We start from the raw sequence: 21,344 nt of genomic DNA, 5'->3' as shown, positions 1-21,344 counted from the left end.
TTAAATGTCACTGAAAATTCCCACACAACCTAGTTCCTTGTGAGCTCTTTGCAACCCCGATGAGCACCAACCTCAAACCCTGCACAGCCCCTTCCAAGTCTCAATCCTTCTATACTTGGTAACTTTTTATGAGCCTCTTCTTACCTGTAAGTCCTTGTGGGCCTGCTCCTGCACTGCCCAAGCCCCTGCACACATTGCAAGCCCCCCTGTGACACTCACAACTCCCCACAAGCTACCTTCAAGCCATGGTACATTGTGCACTGCATCAGACACTGCCATCCACACGTAATCAGGCCTCGATTCACTGATACATCAAATCTAATTTAAACTGTACCCCAGCACAAGGCAGACAAACCTGGAGGACCCTACCTCCTGAGGATTTCCATGGGGAAAGGAATCCACAGGTGGATCCTAGACACTGGCTGAGGGAAAAGGGGTTTGACCAGGGGTTTCCCGGTGCTCTGGTGATCCCGGGCAGCAGATCCCACTGGGACTGTTAGTAGCTGGTAGAACTCAGAGCAGTCTAGAGGTGGCTCTAATTTATGCCAGAGGCCAGAGCAGCTCCACAACAACCCCAAGGTCCTGGCAGTGCAGAGGTGGTGCCCTCATGAGCTGCGCCAGACATTCTTCAGGCACAGCTGAGAGTCTGACCCAGCATCTCTCTCACCCACCACTCCCTGGTAAAAAAAGCTCTGGCAAACAGAACTCCTACACTTGCTTCCCTTCCCCACTTACCTTCTCTATGGTCCTGTGGGGCTGTCTGAAATCCATATGGAGCACGTGGCCCAGGAAAGGCAGGGGCAAAGGTCCTGGAGGGAAATTCTTTGGCCGTCTCCTTTTTATGTAATCAGCAATCAGCAGAAACAGGCCTAAGAACATGACCAGTGTCTGAAAGGGCATGTTCTGCCACAGCCACATTAACCCAGGGACAGCCTGCAGCGGCATCTTCCCCAGCCAGGTGCACCCCTGCAGCTGTAAGAGGGAGGAGTGACTGGACTAGAGGGAAACCTGATAGCAGCAGGCACATCCCTGCCCATCCACTTGCTGCTGACACTGGCGGAGGACAAAGTTTCCAAGCACAATCAACACACTCTCAAACAGCTACACAAGAGCTTTCTTGTCCTAACCCGGAAACCCTACTAGGGCCCCGTCTACTGGTTCCTTCAACTCATCTGCAAAGATTTGTCAGATTTTTCCTCCTGAGTTATCATTTCTCATTTTCTCCTGGTTCTTCTTAAAAAAATCAGTTACAGATTCCCTCCTCCCGCATCCTCTGTCATGAAAAATATCCAGTAAAACCAGATTTTCTACAAATCTGGTAGTCAGGAATGCAAAAGATCTTTTTACAATAGATGTTAAATGTTTTGAATGCATCATTTTTATTGCAATTAATGTTTTGAGGGCTTACATTCGAGCCTGATGCCGCATTCTCTGAGCAATCAACGTCCATTGTCCTCCATGACAAGATTTTTTTTTCTTTTTTAGCTCCCAGTGGGTGAGAGGGCTAGGCTAGAGGGCAGAACCCTAATGCAACTGAATAGCCTCACGGTCGCTAACAGCCCAGTGTGTGTTGTAAGCAACGTAGAAATCAGGGCTTGGAGTGTCAGCAGTGAGAAAGGGCCCTAACGTCTTAAATGAAGGCTCTGTGGGGTAGATTCTATGTAACCAGTGAGGGCTTGACTGCAGTGGAAACTGACCTCAGCAGAGCTCTGTCCCTCAGGGCATGAAACATCCACCCCCAAGAGACATAGATATGCTGCCCTAACCCCAGTGTAGACAGTGCTAGGTCAGTGGAAGAGTTCATTGATTGATCTCACTGCTGCCTCTTGGGGAGGTGGATTAGCTGCACTGCTGGCTGAACCCCTCATGTCGACGTAGTGAGTGTCTACACTGAAGCGCTGCACCAGTGTTTGAAGTGTAGACAGACCCTAAGGCAATAGCTGCACATCAGGCTAGAGGTGTAAATCCGCCTGGTGGCAGCATAGCCATGCTAGTTCTGCTCATGCAAGTACACTGAAAATAGAGGGTAGCCACATCTCAAGGGACTAGCTGCCCAACAGGTGTCTGGCGGGACATTCCTGAGCCACTAGGACCTTCTGCCGGGAATTCCCAAAGAGATTGTATTAGCCCAAACTCTTTCAAATAGAAAGGCTGTGCTAAGCCTTACGGCATACATTTGGGGGAGGGAGAGCGAGGGGATGTAAGCAGAGGGCATGGAGCAAGTGGTAAAAGATGTGAGCGCCACTCAGTGTAATAGAGGCCCATAAGCATGGCGCCTCCTTCTGGTACCTTCTGGGAATTAGCTCTCCAGCCGTCAGAGCGCCCTCTGCTGGCCGGTGTCCTGCTTTCACCAGGGCACTCGTGTCCCTCGTGGATCCAGTGCCCCTTGCACACCAGGGTGCTGCCCCCTGGCAGTACATCCCTCAGTATCTGGGTCTTCCCTCCCTGGGGAACCCCCACTGCCACCCCCTATCCCCACCTCAGTCGAAGGTGTAAGCAGAGTCAGGATGAGCTCTTCCCTGACATCTGGTGGTAGATTATGGGGAGTGCGGAAAGAAGTTTCAAGTATTCACATTAGCATTTCAGTTATTTGCATTGGCACTCCCACCCCACTTAGCATACCGCAAAGCAGCCTGGGATGGTTATTTTCACAGCTATGGGAGCCCCAATTTTGTTGTTATTGGGGCAGGAGCAATAAAATGTTGTCATCCCGATTAAGTAAATGAGGAACTACAAAACTGTCTTATGATAGAGGGTTTCATTGTCAACTAAATAGCACTTGCTAGACAAGGGACATGGGTTCCAAAACCCAGTCAAGGGAGAGAGGCTGGGGACAGATATCTGTACTGGGTGGTGCAGGCTTCTTGGGTGAGCCAGAAGCACCAGTTCTACTTGTGCCTCTCTCCACTGTGGAATGTCAGAGTTAATTTTTGATTCCCTTAAGAATCTAGATACAGGTTACTGAGCTGAACTCACTGGCACTGGGGCTCCCCTACTATGAGCTGAAATCACTGAAGAGCTGGAATCACTGAAGAGCTGGACTTGCTGAGCTGAGAGCACTGAGTACTGTGCTAATGAGTGGGGGAGCCTGAAGCGATACCGTGGAGCAGAGCAGCTGGCAGAGCGGAGTGGAGCAGTTTGTGCAGCCACTGGGTGAGTGGAGCCAAGCAGCTCGCGAGGACGGCTGGAGTGGCTCACAGGACAGCTGGTGGACCAGAGCAGCTGGCAGAGCAGAGCAGCCCACAGAGCAAGCGGAGCTGAGCTGTTTGCGGGGACGACTAGTGGAAGCAGAACCCCACGAAGAGGCAGGGCAGTTGGACCTGAAACCACGTAAGGTGCCCCTTTCTACCCAGGCTGGGGAGGGGGACCTCTGCAGAGAGACTCTTGAACTCTGGGGCTGCACTGACCCAGGACAGAGACTTTTGGATTGTGGGACTTTTGGGACTGTGGGTGATTTGGGGGGTTGCTGGACTCAAGGGCCCCGAGAGAAGGACACGGCCCAGTTTGCTGGGGTGGGTCTTGGCTCACGGTTTGACCTATGAACTCTAGCTGAGGTATTTTCCCAATTTAATGCTTGTTGTTTATCATGTATTAAACTTTTTCTGCTACACCAAGACTCTGTGCTTGCGAGAGGGGAAGTATTGCCTCCTCGAGGCGCCCAGGGGTGTGTGTAAGATTTTCCCTGGTCACTGGGTGGGGGCTCGAGCTGGTTTTGCATTATGTTGTGGGGAAGGACCCCTATGTATTGAACCAGGCCCTTGCTGCTATCGTTTCGGCCCAGCAGAAGGGTTACATAGGCTTCTGCCAGTCACCAACCAGCCCCCGCTCCCTGGGGCAGACCTCAGTATAAGCCACTCACCACAGGCAAGGTTGGGTTTGGACCTGCTGCCTCTATCTATAATGGAGTTGCCCTTGGCAGCCCTAGCACCTTTGAGTGGGCCCTTCCTTCGGCCCCCAGCCTGGGGCTCTGCTAGGCTGGAGCTCCCCAGCTCCCTGGCCCTTCCCCAGCACTGCTCAACCCTTGGTACCTTCCTCAGCTCCCCAGGCGGCCTGGTCCCTCCATCTCCAAAGGCTAGAGAGAGAAGCTGTCTGCACCTGACCCTCTGGTGCCATAAAGCAACCTTAGAGCCAGCTAGCTTGACTAGAGAGGGAGTCCTCAGCCTGGAAGAATCCCTGGGTGCTAGAGAGTCAGAAGCTGGCTCTTCATTGTGAACATTCTGGTTTTAGCCAGACACTGAACTTTATTTGAAATTGTTCGGTAGATACTTAGTCACGGCTGCAGTAAGAGTGGAAGAGCAATCTGAACAGGAGCATAAGTGATATGGATGAAAAAAAATCTGAAATGCTAAAAGAGCCATCACAGAATAGCCTTCTATGCAAGATACTAACTATATGCGTGTGGGGAGTCGAGGGGAGGGAAACGCCTTGCAAAGCAATTATCGAATAAGAGCCCCCAGAATGGAGGGGTGTTATTACCCCAGACTCTGATCAAGCTAATTGCCAGCATATTGTGCGCATTCAGCCACCATGAATTAATAAAATAGAACACCATCTAGTTGAAGCTTCATATGAAGAAGCAGGACTTCTGGAGGCAAGGTCAAATGCTAGCTGCAGGCTTGCAGTTCCTGCTAATCAGAGTGGGAGGAGGGGAGAAAAGAGTTAACAAATTGAGACTGAAAGAAAATAAGTGGATGGAGACCTTGAGTTTGAGTGTGTTTTATACAGAAGCTTTTTATGACTAAGGCCTGGTCTACTCTGGGGGTGGGGGTTCAAACTAAGGTACGCAAGTTTAGCTACGCGAATAGCGTAGCTGAACTCGCTCGAGCTACCTTAGTTCGAAGTACTCACCCGTCCAGACGCCGCGGGATCGAAGTCCGTGGCTCCCCCATCGACTCCGCCACCGCCGTTCGCAGTGGTGGAGTTCCGGAGTCGACAGGAGCACGTTCAGAGTTCGATATATCGCGTCTAGATTAGACGCGATATATCGAATTCCAAGAAGACGAACGCTAGCCGCCGACCCGGACGGTAAGTATAGACGTACCCTAATATTGTTAGGAATGGTTTGTGTTATAAGTAGTTTACTGAAGTTAGAAGAGGTGATGACCCAGTAGGGGTCACTATATGCTGTGTGTTGTATGAAAGGTAGCTATAAAAAGACTAGGTAATAGAGTGTACTTCAAAGCAGTTCTCTGAAGCTATTCTGAGAGAATTTCCTCACATCATACTCCCTGGCGGGGAAGAGACCGGCCATCACAGACATGCTGCTAGTTTCTCAATACAAGCTCAGATTTTAGGTAATTATGCGGGATGTTCTAAACCTATTGCTTATGTGTGAGTGTGCTTACAGCTAATAAATTGTCATTTTAGGTAAGTGAACTCTTACTCGTATCAATTTTTCATCAGCCTGAAGTGCTGTGTTACCACTGATTTATTCCTGACACTGCCTGGAGTGAAACAGTTACATTATCACTTCTTTGGGTTCTGAAGGCCCTGAGTAACATAGGATACACTCTTTGTGCTCAAGGTGAAATTAAACAAATGCACAGTGAAGTACATCAGCCGTACGTGAAACAAACATCAGGAGAAAAGGCCTGCAGCCATAGCCAAGACTTGCAAAATAAACTGGAAGAAACCTGCAAATAGACAACCTGCCGGAGATTATTTTGCACATAACCTAACCTCATCACCAATAACACTCTCCTTCTCCCCCACTGCACCAGCAAACATTTGCAACTGTGTGTTTGTTAATCTATGGTGTGGCCCAACCCCGCCCCCCCCCAGGCAAATGTAAGTTAGAGAACATGAAGGTACGAGCAGAACACGTGGTTCTATGACTGGCTCCAGCACATATTCCCCCGTTATGCTGAGGGGAGGTATAATAGATGAAGCTGCAGTGATAGCTACCTTGGTGCATATTCACTGAACTCCAGAGGCTTCGGCTTTCTTAGGGGGGATGTATGCTGGGACCTGTGTTTGCACCCTCAGGCGGGGTATACATGGGTAGAAATCCTTGGAAAGCCCTCCCTGCTTGGCAAAATGATTACATGGAAAAATGATGTACATTTAATTCCTTCGGAGACGGGGGTGGGTTCGCTTTGAGAAGGGACTCAGAAAAATCTTGTTTTCTAATGTAGGCAGAGTAAATGGATCTTAACTGTAGCCACACCTTTACTTTTGCTGTTCCACTCTCACCATACGAAAGAAGCAGCAGAGGAAATGTAATAGGAGAATAACTGACAAAGCGTAAAAAGCCCATTTCCCCTCACATACACCTGGTTTCTAGACTCCAGCCTATTGTCTGCTTTGTCCCCAAAGTTGGCAGGGTGCTATGCAATGGCTGCTAACTGGCTGTCACCAGCGCTGGCTGTGCTTCATGGCGGGACTGCGTGTGTAAGTCTCTTTGGGCTCCTTGGGGCTAGATCAGTGTATGGTGGTGGGGTTGTCGTAAACTAGCACTAGGCCCCTCTTTAACCTACTCTTGCCCCCTTAGCGGTCCTTGTGAAGTTGCCAAATGAACTGAGAAATACACACCCTCTATCTGAGTTTGAGACCAAATCCTCCAATGAAAGCAAAAGTCTCTTCTTGTGTCATTAATGCCATCATTAAGGAGCCCATCCAAATCGCCATCAGCACTACATTGCAGCCATCAGAACTGTATTAACTATTTTTCCTCACCAGCCTCCCATCTGGTTCAGGAATAGGCTGATGAGGTTTTAGAGCAGCATAAATAGGAAAAGAACAATGCAGCTTGAATGGGGAAGAAAAATGTCCTGAACTCTAATGCCATTCCACTGACTCCTCGGGTTTTCAGCAGGTGGTTGGGCAGGGGTTGGGGGGAACTGGTGAAAATGGCTGGCTTCACGAACCCCCATTCACAGAAATCTTACCTATTTCAGGAAGCCGAGCAACCTTATGAGAGAAAATAGGCACAGGCACATGCAAGCACACAAATGATCGGGAAAAAGAAGAAGGAGCCAAAGGGAAATTGCTTTTCAAATAATGGTGATTATATTTACTTGAACTAAGCATCTACTATTGCAAGTGCAGGATAAATGGTCTTTTCATGTAGGCACAGTAGTGGGAGCCAGGAGATATGGAATCTACAGCTGTATACATAGCTTCTTAGATAGGAGATCTAGAGAAGGGAAAAGTGCTTTTTGTGTTCAGTGGGTGTTGTGTACAGTTACAGCACTCAGGTTTCAGGGTAGCATCCGTATTAGTCTGTATCCGCAAAAAAGACAGGAGTACTTGAGGCACCTTAGAGACTAACAAATTTATTTGAGCATAAGCTTTCGTGGACTACAGCCCACTTCACTGGATGCATAGAATGGAACATATAAGCAATGGGACTCTAGTAGGGGATTTTTCTGGATGGTAGGGTTATACTCATGTTGCTGTTAGCGTAAGGCTTTCAGTGAAACAGTTACAAGGATCTGTTAGGTGTGCATTGCATTATGTCATTGTGTGCTCAGAACCTGGGTTTGGCGTTCTTTTATCTTGTTAGTACAACTCTGAGTAAACAAATTAGCTATATAAATAACAATACAAACAAGTGCTCTTTATTAACTTAAAAATGTCAGTTATTGGAACTTTTTTGCAGAAAGTTATTTTTAAATTTGCAAAAAAATGTAATTAACTCCTTTTACTCTTAGAATTTCTTGAGGAATCACTTTTCAAGAATGATAGGGCCAAAATCCAACATTGCTCAACAAATACTTTTAAACTACCCTTGAAAATACTATCCACGTTGCAAACTAAGGGATGTAACTGCTCTTTAGCTACACTGAGCCTCAGCCAGCCAACAAAATAGCTGACCCTCTGAAGTATTTCTAAAGCACCTAAACACTATAAAATAAACACCAAAAGTAAAATTAAGAACCACTCTAAATTTGCCTATGAAACGTCCAGCTCGCCTTCATTCAACTACATGTGCACTAAACCAACCCCATCAGCAACCCGGCCGTTCCAACTGGAATAGTCTGTATGTTAATACTCTGCCCTAGTTCCCTGCCTGGCCCACCATCTAAAGGCCATGTGGTTTCCCAGCCACTCTCAGGGAAGCAGGTACTATATAACTAGTACTGTTATATAGGTTAGGAATTCAAATCCCAAGGTGGGCAGGTTTTAAAAATGTATTAGTATTAACTTTTTTTAAAGATTCAGGAGTTCTCTCTCACCACAAAAACTTCAGGCAGGAGAGGGGGATTGACTTCTCATCAAAGATCACAGTGGGCGAGAGAACAATGGTGGTTGGCAAGAGTCAGAGGCAGCAGGATGCGTCTAAAACTGGTTGATGTTTTTTCAGTAAAAAAAGTATTTTTGAAAAAAAAAAAGTCCTGCAGAAATGTGTCAATCTCGGTTGAAACTTTTCATTTTTCAAAGAAATTTCATTTTTTAAATTTTGTGTTGGTAGGGAAAATCCCACTTTCTCGCCTGTCTTTTAGTTCTCCCTACCCCTCATCAAAAGTGAGAGAAAAGTTGGTGTTTTTTTCACACCAGTGAAATTTAAAAAAAAAAGTGCTTTGAAAAGTTTCCACTGAAAAACTAAATATTTCATGAAAAACTGCAAATGAAACAAAATGTTCCTTTTGAAAGAATTCATGAAATATCCTTACCTTTTTTCAACCAAATAGATATAGGAGTGAGAATTCTTAGGCCATGCACACAGACTGGTGTGGCAGGGACATCAGGAAGAGCTGCTGTCATGGTAGGATGTATCATCACAGCCCCAGCCCCTTCCAATATCAGGTTCCCAAATCGTCCAATTGCTGATATTGGTCCCCTGTTGGCTTATAAGAATGGAAGCAGGCAGGGAAATTTGGAGACATAGTGAACTGTCGATGCAGCCCTATATGGTAAGGAGGTGAGCCCTATATAGAAGCACAGCAAACCCTAATTATTTTGAGAAATGGGGCAATGACAAAAATGTCCTGGCTTTCCCTACCGAGACAATGCACAGATCTGGTATGGCTGTGGACCGAGAGTAATTCCCATTCTGAACTGAAGGCTTAGCTTCACGTCCTTTGGAGCTTGGAATGTGAATTTCTGAAGGAGGGCAGTGAAGAACAGGAACAGCTCTATTCTAGCCAGCGGTTCACCAAGGCAACCACGCTTTCCTGAAAAGAAGACAGTTGTGCACATCAGCCAGCGGATTCTTGTCAGAGCAGTTTGGGTCTCAGGACAAATGGAGCGTTAATTTTCCACAGCAGCAATTTTGGAACAGCGAGGAAGAAGAGATGGATTTGTCATCACACGCAGATCTAGTCAGCATTATTGCTAAAGAAGGGGGCTGTGTGTCCCTGAATCTACACTGGGTGGGTGGGGGTAATTTATCTAAATTACGCAGTTTCAGCTACCGCTCCCGTGTTGACTCTGCCTGTGCCTCTCAAGGCGGTAGAGTACAGGAGTCAACAAGAGAGCGCTCGGGGGTCGATTTATTGCCTCTAGACTAGAGGCAATGAATCGAACCCCGCTGGATTGATCGCTGTCCGACGATCCAGTGGGTAGTATAGACATACCCTTAGTTTCTATATAAACCGCTTGTTCTTTTAATTGGCAAGAAAGCACTGATAGACCTGTATATAAACAAGGTTTGTGCAAACCTGTCAATCCCCAATTCACATGCATTTTTGTTTCAGGAACTTAATGCTAAAGTTCTTATTGATTTAAATTGTGTGGGACCAGCCCTTAAGTGAGTCCAAGTGATGGAGAATACACCACATTCTATGTGTGGCAAATTGCCAGCACTATTACGATGGGTCTCACGCATTCTCTTCTTTGGGGGGGGGTTCATGGCACTATTTCTTGCCCCTGAATTGGAATATTAATTGCCCCACTAGTGTCTTTGAGGAGGGGAGTGGAGAGGGAGGGACCTCGGCCCGCCCTCTACTCCAGGTCCTAGCCCAGGGGCCCTGAGGATAGTAGTGAACCACTTGAACTGGCGGTTCCTTTCCCTGGGCTACTTCCCTCTCCAGCCCTTCAGCTTGTGGGGGGGCTTCCTGCCCTCCCTCTGCACAAGCCAGGTGCCACTTACCTAGGGTCTTGGACTTCTTAGCCCATCACAGCACTCCTCCAAACTTTCCTCTGCTTTCTCTTCAAACTGTTCTCTGCTCCAACTCCTTCAAACTGTTCTCTGCTCCAATACCAATCCTTTCTGCACCAACTCCCACACTGCCTGATTGAAGCAGGGGTTTTTATCATGTGACTGACTGCTGGTGCTCTAATTGGCTTCAGGTGCTCTAATTGGCTTCAGGTGCTCTAGTTAATCTATAGGAGACTTTCTTCCCCTTACAGGGAATAAGGCTCCCTTGTAACACTCTCCTGCTGCCTTCTGGCCATGCTGTATCACATATGGAAAATGTTCTAATTGGTTTTTATGAGGGTGCTTCAGGGATCTCTCCCACTTTTATCATCTTTTCCATGTTTATTCCCCCTGCTGACTCTCCCTACAAGTGAAAAGAAGTGGTAAAAGGTGAAGACAGCTATTCCTTCTGTCCTCACTCCTACATTCCCAACAAGTGAGGCAGGCTACTTTCTCTTTGTGCCTACCTTAGGGTATGTCTACACTGGAGCTGGCGCACTAACACTAGAAGCGTATCCGTGGTGGCATGAGCGGCTAGCCACCCAAGTATATTCTGAGGGTCTCGGAAGGGGGTGTATTCGGGATGGCAAGTCCATCCAGCTGCACGCACCACCATGCCTACACCTCTATTTTTACCGCACTAGCGCACTCTGAGCTAGCATGGGCTTATCCCCCCCATAAAGAAATTACACCTCTAGCTCCAGTGTCCACATACCCCTAAGGGTAGGAGAGCTGAGGCCACTCTTTGCTGTTGTTGTGTTGAGCCTTGTTCTAGGAGAGAGCACTTGCTCAAGAATGATGTGCCCTCTACCTATGAAAAAACTGCACAACCCAGAACCCCATCCCTGGGACACAAACTCTGGCCATGGTTTTCATTTCTGAGCTTTCCATCTTCCATTGTGCCTCTGTCACTAATAAATGCTGTGGGGTTTTTCTAAACTGAAAATGAGAGAGGCCAAGATTTGGTGCGATAGTGTGAATGGACAGAGTCAGACACATCTCACCTGCAGAGAATGGCAGGAAACTTTCTCTTTTCTTGAACTGACCATCCTCCAGGAAATGCTTAGGATTAAAAGTATGAGGGGTTTCCCACTCATTCTTGTCAAACAGCACTGATGTCAAATTGGGAATCAAAACAGTGCCCTAAAGAAAGAGAAATAAAAGAATTTAAACCTTCCCTGATTCCATTTTTAATTGTGACCCTCAAAGAGGCAAAAAAGAGGGGGTCATGCATTTCATTTTAATCTTTTATGATGTACAAAGAAGGCACAAAAGGATTTTGTTTTTTTTAAAAAAGGATAATTTTCCAGCCAGTTCTTTATCTTACATTTATCTAGAATTTCAAATCTGGCTTTCCCTGGTTTTGCTGGTAGTCTCTCTGGAGGTCCCAGAGAGAGAAGAATGGAAGCCATCACAGACTTTAGTTGAAGGAGTGGGCTGTTAATCTTTGAAGAATGAGAGCTTTTCTCCCAACCGGTTTTTAAGAATTTGAGGTGTTAATATCACAACAGACAAGCAAACCAAAAATGAACACCAGTCTGATTAAAAATCAATTCCCATGTCAATTATACAGGTTAATTTCCTTCACAGGTGTGGTGTTATAGACCAACTAGTTCTCCTGCATCTCCTAGGAAAAACAGGGTAGGCAAGGTTGAATTTCTAATAGAAAAAACAAGCAGAAAAAATATAAACTCTCAGGCATTCTTTATACAGCATAAGGCATCAAAAGGGAGCACAACCCAGCCACCCACCTTTCTTTTTTAAGGGCCAGATTTTCAGAAATGTGGTGGCTGCTGGCCTCGAATGATGTATATGTGTGTAGTATATACCTATAGGCAAATCCAGCAAGTGCTCCTGCAAACTAACACTCGTGTGCGCTAAAGTTCTTTTTTGCACTCCTTATTGCTATCTGCAGATATAATACACTCTCCCCCTGCTCCTGTGTAAAAACATTTCCCATAAGTTATATCAATGAAGGGTTACTGTCTGCAGAATGGAAGGTTGCCACAGGCAATGGTCTCCTGTGGCACACTTGCTGTGGAACGGTCCTCTGCCTGGCTGAGGTCCAGAATGAGCACACCCTTGAGTATGAGTTTGTCCCCATTTCACTGAGGATCAGTCCACACGCTGGAGAAGAAGAATGCGCCCATGTGTTAGGACCTGAGGAGAGCTTCCACTGAACATACTCCGGGAATGCTGGGGCAGGAATTCCAGCCTGCTCCCTTCCATAGGGAGAAATTGTGGCTCAGCAGCATGGCTAGGTGAAGTCAGAAATGCTGCAGCTTGAGATGAAAGCAGTTCAGAATTCTGGAGCGGCTGAAGATGAGATACGCCCCACTCGTAAAAAGAAGCAGCCGCTCCCATCTGCAGACACCAAGGCCCAGACCCTCAAAGGTATTTAGGCACATAACACCCATTGATTTCCAGAAGAGTTAGGTGCCTAAATACCTTTAAGTCTCTGCGTCCAAGTGCCTGGCTGACCTTTCATTAGTCAATAGCCATAGTGGTGAACTTGTGCTGCACTTATTTCTTAGTCCTTTTACTATGGTTTCATGCAATTAAAAATAAATAACTTACATCATGTTTTATGAAGACAGCCTGCAAAAGTCTGACCTAGATTTCAACTTCCTCAAAGCTTGAGAATGTGAGCATCCAAGGTTTTGGTTGAGGAATTTTAGCTCACTATAGAAATAGGGACCACCTGTAAAATGCAGCTCTGGATCTCGGTTTAGTCCCAAAATGGGTTCAGATTCACAACTGGGTCCTCCAGGTTGCGAAGGTGTTTCTATCTGAGACTTTGGTTTGGGCTCATCTCTTAATTTCTTAAACCAAGATAAGAAGTGAAAACTAAATTTCCTTCCAGCTTACTTTTGGCACATAGAATCCGGCCAGTGTTGTGTCACTAGTTGCCATTCTGGGTGCATTTAAAGGCAAGATGTTGCTTATCCTTTGCACTTCATGAATAACTGCATTGGTGTATGGCATGTTGTCCCTGTCGTCCATGGCTGGCTGGCGAGACTGGCCAATCACTGCGTCAATCTCCGCTTGCACCCTCTCTATGAAAAGAGCAGAGTTCACCATTGTTCCAAGAATAATATGTTCTTGGAACAAGCTTAAGTTGTTCAGGGTTTAGAGTTCATTGTTTTTAAGGCTACACCTAATAAAGCTCGATTCAAGCATTGAAAACATCATCAGTGAGCAATGTAGAGATCTGTCAGACAAATACATAAGACAACTACAGCTGATTAGCATGAGACATATGCAATGGTCAGGAGGTGAGACGGATTTTAAAATGTAATTTAGGCATAATAGGAAGACCTACTTTAATACATATATGGAAGGCAAGAGGCATTTACTCCACTTCTCAAAATCAAATGTAAAGGCATTATCAATACGTATTTTGTCCCTATTCAAAATAGCAAAGTCAATTACCGGGCTGACTCAAGAGATATTGGAGCATGAAAATATTTATCTGCTGGTTTTCTGTGTCAGGCAAGACTCAATTTTTGGGGGGCACAGAGTTATTCCAGCAGCTTGCAAAGAGTCTAAGGAATGCACCTATTTTGCATTAAATGAGGCAGATTATATCTGGCATTATTTTCAACAAAGGTCCCCATTGGAGAATCCATGGGTCAAATCTCAAAGCTGAAAAGGACACTGACTGTGTACCACCTTTTAGAAATCCACAAGCCACATTTACAGAATTAAATGATTTTCCCAATGTCTCACAGGAAATCTGAGGCAGATCCTGGACCAGGACTTGGATATCCTGAGTCCCAGTCCTGTTAATTAGCCACAAGGCTTGCCCGATGTGGCAAGCGTTAAGGGTAGAAATTCAAGAGCTCTTAAGAGATTAGAAATATAAACCGTTACCATTTACCTTGAATATCTGGATATAGGGCCATGTACAGCAGAGCCCAGTAAATGGTTGTAGACGTTGTCTCAGTTCCAGCAGTAAAAAGATCCAGTGTGGAAAATATGAGATTTTCTTCATGGAAACTCGGGTCGGCATCGGCCTTAGAACAAAGATATATGTGGGTGGGACTACAACAATATTTATTAGTATTATACAAAGCCAGGGAAACATCATTCTAGGCTCAATTCTGCAAGGTGCCGGGTGCCCTGAATTTCCATTGCCTTCAGTGAGAGTTGAGAGCACCAGGACAGCACCATTAGCGAGAAAGACTGTACTTTTAGCATCATTCTTGAGAGTGAAAAGTTTGAGCTGATTTTAGGTCTGAACAGAGGTCCTGCTGAAGTGAATGAAAGACTCCCATGAACTTCAACTGACTTTGGGTCTGGCCCCGAATGCACAGGTAACCTTACATTTTAGGGTTCAAATCAGCAAAGTGCACAACCATCCGAGTAGTCCCACTGACTGCTCTCCCCGGCTCAAAGGAAAACATGTGCTTAAAGGCTTTGCTGAATCAGTTCTTTCCTACCTAGGGTTTCTAACTGTTAACTAATGGAGGGTCGGATGCTCAGACAACTCAATTGGTGAACCCTGTTACTGTCATTCTACTTCTAATTTTTAAAACACAGAAGTGGTTTGTTCCTGTTCACTTTGGTCTTTGCTCTCTTACCTTTGCTATTTCCTTCAGATAACAGTCAATGAAGTCTCTGGTTTCAGATGGATTCCAGTCCTCTCTGTGCTTTGCTATTATTTCCCTCACAAAACACTTCAAATTTTCCCAGTTTTTAAAAATGGTGTGATGGCGTCCAGGTATCCACTTCATTATGGTGGGGAAGGAGTTATACAGCTTTTGACATACAAAGAGACCACAATACATTTTAGCCGAGTTTTAGAAACATGCATCTCGCGGTTTAATACACCTACATGCATTCTGCTGAAGACACTGCGTTTATTAAACCACATTGATATATAATTGTATTATGGATGTGCTCAGAGCCCTCAACTGAGATCAGGCCCCCATTATGGTAGGCACTTGACAGATACACAACACTGAGTCCCTGACCGGAGGAGCCTAGAATCTAAAGCGACAGGAGAGACAGAGGGTGAGAGAAAGGAAATATTATCGCCATTTTACAGAGTGAGAACTGAGGCAGAGAGATAGTAAATGACTTGGCCAAGACCGCACAGGCATCTGTTACAGAGCCAGAAAGTGAAGCTAGGGGTCCTAAGTCCCATTGCAGCATTTTAACCACAAGCCCGTTTTTTCTTGATAAGATATGCACTGTCTTCTCTCAGCCCTCTGCTGTGACTGCTGGGCCAGTCACCAGCTACTGCACCTATTGCTTTGGCACCCTCTACAGCACAATGTGCTGAATGGCCACCCTGCTAACAAATGGTTGATTTAAAAGCGAGGAAGGATATAAAGGTCACGATGTCAGAATCTGGCCTCACGTTCTGACACAGTGTGACAGCAATGCACAGTGTGACAGCAATGCACAGTGTGACAGCAAGGAAGGGAGTTGCTTGGGAGCAGTGAGGATTTGGCACCTTTTCTTCTTCCTCTCTTCTACAGACACCTCCCTGATGCCCACTGAAACAGCCCACTGGGTTGTCAGTCCAGTTAGAGATCATGTTAAGTGCCTGTGGGGTGGTGGCACTGGTATAGAAAATCAGGTTTGAGGATCTTCTAGCACGATACCTTCAGGGGGGCCAGATGAAAGAGACTAGCCAAAGGGGGAACTGAGGTGGAGAGAAATTTGTTGGGGAAAATGAGAGCATGGATGCCGCAATCAGGCTATGGTAGAAGTGTATCTGGGACAGCGCTGTCACACTCAGCCCTGCTTCCAGTGAAACTGCTCGGGGTTTTGCCATTGTTTTCATATGTTTAAAGTCAAAATCAAACAAGCTCTACCTGGATCCAAATACTTCCCTGGAGATACACAATCTCATCAATCAACCGCAGTAACTTCTGGAAGTGACTATCATGATATTCAAACCGGTCCCCAAAAGTGACGGAACAGATTATGTTGGAAACAGCATTGTTAATTTTAAAGTGAGGGTCAAAAGGTTGCCCTAGAAGAGAAAATGGGAGAAATTGGTGGTGTTCTGGCTTCTTAGAAAAGGGGAAGAAAGTTGTTGACAGACATAAACTATTTGGTGTGTATGAAATCCATGAATAAAACCTGAACATATGCATATATCACACACTCATACATATCTCTTGAGCAACATTTGCTGCATTGTCGCCTATCTGAATATTGAAAAACTGTTAAACACATAGATGTGATGAGCTGCATTTTGATGCATGCAGCATATCAAATCTACCAGTTCAAGTCAGTTTTTGCTATGTATAGAGACATTTATATTTTTTCACACAGGTCTCTGCCTTTGTTATAATGTAGGGAGGTTTTACATATATGTGATTAGGAACCACTTTCTCTCCATGGTCATTAATCTTGGCAATGAACATTTTTGTGGGACTGTTTTGTAAATTTGTGTGGCTACATTGATGCTGACAACTCAGCATTTAGTGCTATTACTGACCGATATAAAAACATGAATCCCAAACACCACCAAACTTTTGGATCCGTATCCAGATCTGGACCATGTCACCAAGGTTCATATATGGCTAATGGTCTAAGCCAAATCCCTCATCTGAACTGAGTGTTAGGAAAGATCTGGATTCAAACATCATGTTTCAGGCACATCTCTGTTACTTCACGTTCATTGCCAAAGAAGAGCTACAATTTTTGATAGAATAATTAAAGTGTCATTCTCTCTAGTTCTCACCTTTTTCTTCCTCAATTGCATCTGTAAGGTATCTGCTCTCCTCCTGTATTCGTTCTTCTAAGCTCCTCTTCCCCAGGCCAAAGTTTCTTAGAGTTGATAAAGCAAATCTTCTCTGTTGTTTCCAGCTATGTCCATTAGAGAAAACTAATCCTGGGGTGAAAAATGACACCTGGTATATTGTAATGGTCATTAGAAGACTAGAAAACTTTAACCCTCCTTTCCTTTTTCAAGTTTAAGTGAGGCCTGACTATCTTTCCACAGGATATTTTCTTCTGTTCTGTTAGCCATGCTCATCACTATTATATCAGAGTGCATGGCCTCTAGCAATGGTGGAGTCATGTCCAACATGCAGAAGTTAGACTTTAACAGAAGGTGTATAGAGCTGAGGTTCAAGGAAGTAGGCCGCAATGCCGACCACAAATGAGGTTGGAAGATGCAATTTTGAGGGATTTCAGAAGCCTAAATCCTCCCATTCTGACTCTTGCTGAAGGAAAACTTGCAAGAGACCATCCAGGATGAAAGTCCATTCTACATGCCATCACAGCTACATGGTAGTCATGAGAATCTGCTGCTGCTGTCGCCAGGGATATGGCAGTTGGAATGTGAACATGAGGAGTCAATGAGACATGAGCACATGTGTAAGTTTTTGCAGAACTGAGGAATTCACTAAGGCCCAGATCCTCAAAGGTATTTAGGTGCCTAACTCTCATTGATTTTACTAGAAGTTAGGCACCTAAACACCTTTGAGGATCTGGGCCTAAGTTACTACACCAGAGCACACATCAGTGAGACTGTTCATGTGCATAAGGTGAAGCCCATTTGTAAGTGTTTGCAGGATTGGAGCCTTGATTATTAAAAACGTTACATCTAAAATACTTGAAGAAAAATATAAGAAAAGAAACTCACCAAATGTACCAAAGACTTTGTAGATCTGAGGAATTTGTGGGCGATCAAGAAAGTATTCACCTTGATGGACAAGCACTTCTTTCACCAGCTGGAATCCATTTACAAACACAAATGTCAGGTTACCAAGCTGCAAGCTGAAAATGTTGCCATATTTTCCAACAAGCTGGAAAAAAAAAAAAAGAGCACGTGGTTTAGTTCATATTTAATTTCTTTGATAACCAGAACTAGAGCCCATGTAATGACTACTTAATTAATAATAATAATAATAATAACTGTAAAAAAAGTATTTGTATAACAAGATCACTCAAGGGCTTGGCTGTTCAAGCACTGATTAAAAAGAATGAGCTCACAAGTGGATATAACCGGTGGATGAAGCATGTAAATGGGGAGGAAAATGAGGTAACAGTAAAACAAGCATATCCAAGGACAATGAATGCCCTGTGCCTTTCCCTAAGGGATGTCAAAGTAAAACAGACTGTACTGGGTGGTGCAGGTGTCTTGTGTGAGCCAGAAGCACCAGTTCTACTTGTGCCTCTCTCCACTGTGGAATGTCAGAGTTAATTTTTGATTCCCTTAAGAATCTAGATACAGATTACTGAGCTGAACTCACTGGCACTGGGGCTCCCCTACTATGAGCTGGAATCACTAAGAGCTGAAATCACTGAAGAGCTGGACTTGCTGAGCTGAGAGCACTGAGTACTGTGCTAATGAGTGGGGGAGCCTGAAGCAATACCGTGGAGCAGAGCAGCTCACAAGTAAACTTCCAAACTCCCTTGGGCTTCATAAGTCATTTTTTTACCGTTGTGAGCTCCCACTTAATCACATCCTCCCACCTAGGGCAGGGTGCTTCCAACTCTTGACCAACTCCCCATAACTTCCGACTCTTGCCCAACTCCCTGCATTCCTTACAAGTTTTTACCAAGCCTGCATTCTTCACAAATCTGTTTAAAAGCCTGTAATTAAATTCCCTCAAGCCCTTTTGAAATGTCACTGAAAATTCCCACACAACCTAGTTCCTTGTGAGGTGTGTGGTGCAACCCCAATGAGCACCAACCTCAAACCCTGCACAGCCCCTTCCAAGTCTCAATCCTTCTATACTTGGTAACTTTTTATGAGCCTCTTCTTACCTGTAAGTCCTTGTGGGCCTGCTCCTGCACTGCCCAAGCTCCTGCACACATTGCAAGCGCCCTGTGACACTCACAACTCCCCACAAGCGACCTTCAAGCCATGGTACATTGTGCACTGCATCAGACACTGCCATCCACACGTAATCAGGCCTCGATTCACTGATACATCAAATCTAATTTAAACTGTACCCCAGCACAAGGCAGACAAACCTGGAGGACCCTCCCTCCTGAGGATTTCCATGGGGAAAGGAATCCACAGGTGGATCCTAAACACTGGCTGAGGGAAAAGGGGTTTGACCAGGGGTTTCCCGGTGCTCTGGTGATCCCGGGCAGCAGATCCCACTGGGACTGTTAGTAGCTGTGTCATGGGTCTACCCTCACTTGAAGCTGGGGGGTTTCAAAGTGAGGACCAGCATGTCTTCCCCCACCCCAAAATCCTTAGGGTAGGTCTCCTTCAGGCTGCCACCACTCGGTCAATTACGTGGGCCGAGACACCCTGTCATGAATAGTTAGTAAAGGGTTAAAGCATAGTACCTGGTGGGCACCTGACCTGAGGACCAATCAGGAAAGAGAATTTGAAACTCCTAGGAGGGAACTTTTCCCTCTGTTTGGGGGGGTCTTTGTCTTTAGCCGTCTGGAGTTACAAGAGTCCAGATGTTTTAATCAAGTCTACAAGTTTCCACCTTTCTGAACTAATTTCTTCTAGTCAAGATAGTGAGTATTAGAAAGATACTTTGTGTCCTCACCTAATAATCCTATGCTTGCAATTCTGTGTGTTTGTTATTGATTATTCTTAATTCTGCTGTTTTGTTGTACTGAGAAAGAGAGAGGATTCTCTCCAGAACTTAGCAAGGTTATACCCTATGAGTGTCCAGCTTGGGCTCATAGAGATTCTGTATTTTCTTGTTTTCCTTTTAATAAATTCTTTCTATAAAGACTTGATTAAATCCCTTCTACTGTGGATAGGGGGAGGGGCGAAGACACTCTCTCGGGGGTGAGACAGGCTTATCTCCGGGCAGAGAAGGGAGGGGGGAGATAGTTCCTCCTGAGTTTGATTCAAACAGTTGAATCAGGTATCTCTTTCCAGTGGCTAGGAGAGAGAGAGGGGGGGAGGTTTCCCTCCGATGAGTGGATCTGTATTTCCCCAGGGAACGTCTCTGGAAAGGGGAGTGGGAGGGGGAATATAGGGGTGTCTCGGCCCACGTAATTGACCGAGTGGTGGCAGCCTGAAGGAGACCTACCCTAAGGATTTTGGGGTGGGGGAAGACATGCTGGTCCTCACTTTGAAACCCCCCAGCTTCAAGTGAGGGTAGACCCATGACAAGCTGGTAGAACTCAGAGCAGTCTAGAGATGGCTCTAATTTATGCCAGAGGCCAGAGCAGCTCCACGACAACCCCAAGGTCCTGGCAGTGCAGAGGTGGTGCCCTCATGAGCTGCGCCAGACATTCTTCAGGCACAGCTGAGGGTCTGACCCAGCATCTCTCTCACCCACCACTCCCTGGTAAAAAAAGCTCTGGCAAACAGAACTCCTACACTTGCTTCCCTTCCCCACTTACCTTCTCTATGGTCCTGTGGGGCTGTTTGAAATCTATATGGAGCACGTGGCCCAGGAAAGGCAGGGGCAAAGGTCCTGGAGGGAAATTCTTTGGCCGTCTCCTTTTTGTGTAATCAGCAATCAGCAGAAACAGGCCTAAGAACATGGCCAGTGTCTGAAAGGGCATGTTCTGCCACAGCCACATTAACCCAGGGACAGCCTGCAGTGGCATCTTCCCCAGCCAGGTGCACCCCTGCAACTGTAAGAGGGAGGAGTGTCTGGAGTAGAGCCCTGCCCATCCACTTGCTGCTGACACTGGCGGAGGACAAAGTTTCCAAGCACAATCAACACACCCTCAAACAGCTACACAAGAGCTTTCTTGTCCTAACCCGGAAACCCTACTAGGGCCCCGTCTACTGGTTCCTTCAACTCATCAGCAAAGATTTGTCAGATTTTTCCTCCTGAGTTATCATTTCTCATTTTCTCCTGGTTCTTCTTAAAAAATCAATTACACATTTCCTCCTCCCGCATCCTCTGTCATGAAAAATATCCAGCAAAACCAGATTTTCTACAAATCTGGTAGTCAGGAATGCAAAAGATCTTTTTACAATAGATGTTGTATGTTTTGAATGCATCATTTTTATTGCAATTAATGTTTTGAGGGCTTACATTCGAGCCTGATGCCGCATTCTCTGAGCAATCAACTTCCATTGTCCTCCATGACAAGATTTTTTTGTCTTTTTTAGCTCCCAGAGGGTGAGAGGGCTAGGCTAGAGGGCAGAACCCTAATGCAACTGAATAGCCTCATGGTCGCTAACAGCCCAGTGTGTGTTGTAAGCAACGTAGAAATCAGGGCTTGGAGTGTCAGCAGTGAGAAAGGGCTCTAACGTCTTAAATGAAGGCTCTGTGGGGTAGATTCTATGTAACCAGTGAGGGCTTGACTGCAGTGGAAACAGCAGAGCTCTGTCCCTGAGGGCATGAAACATCCACCC

At 45.7% G+C, this 21,344-nt stretch overlaps 1 protein-coding gene across 1 annotated transcript; it reads right to left on the bottom strand.

Moving 5' to 3' along the window:
- Nucleotides 1-8,672: 8,672 nt before the first annotated feature.
- Nucleotides 8,673-20,584, bottom strand: LOC120370577 (cytochrome P450 2J2-like). Its single transcript, XM_039485525.1, has 9 exons — nucleotides 20,375-20,584; nucleotides 17,691-17,853; nucleotides 16,785-16,934; nucleotides 15,907-16,067; nucleotides 14,665-14,841; nucleotides 13,962-14,097; nucleotides 12,950-13,137; nucleotides 11,086-11,224; nucleotides 8,673-9,116 (listed from the first exon to the last, which is right to left on the bottom strand). Exons 1-9 carry the CDS (start codon nucleotides 20,582-20,584, stop codon nucleotides 8,941-8,943), a joined length of 1,500 nt encoding a protein of 499 aa, XP_039341459.1. The 3' UTR covers nucleotides 8,673-8,940.
- Between the last annotated feature and the right edge of the window lie 760 nt (nucleotides 20,585-21,344).

The sequence above is a fragment of the Mauremys reevesii genome, linkage group 8, assembly GCF_016161935.1.
Source record: "Mauremys reevesii isolate NIE-2019 linkage group 8, ASM1616193v1, whole genome shotgun sequence".
Classification (NCBI taxonomy): domain Eukaryota; kingdom Metazoa; phylum Chordata; order Testudines; family Geoemydidae; genus Mauremys; species Mauremys reevesii.
The sequence above is the reverse complement of the archived record's forward strand: the minus strand, read 5'-3'. Positions and strand labels throughout refer to the sequence as shown.

What these genes read in the sequence shown, in the direction of transcription:
- LOC120370577 (XM_039485525.1), bottom strand. Translation starts at nt 20,584, where the DNA reads ATGCCACTGCAGGCTGTCCCTGGGTTAATGTGGCTGTGGCAGAACATG. An exon ending in ATCTGAAGGAAATAGCAAAG is followed by an intron (nt 14,098 to 14,664) that starts GTAAGAGAGCAA and finishes CTTTGTTCTAAG; the next exon opens with GCCGATGCCGACCCGAGTTT. An exon ending in CCGGATTCTATGTGCCAAAA is followed by an intron (nt 11,225 to 12,949) that starts GTAAGCTGGAAG and finishes CTCTTTCTTTAG; the next exon opens with GGCACTGTTTTGATTCCCAA.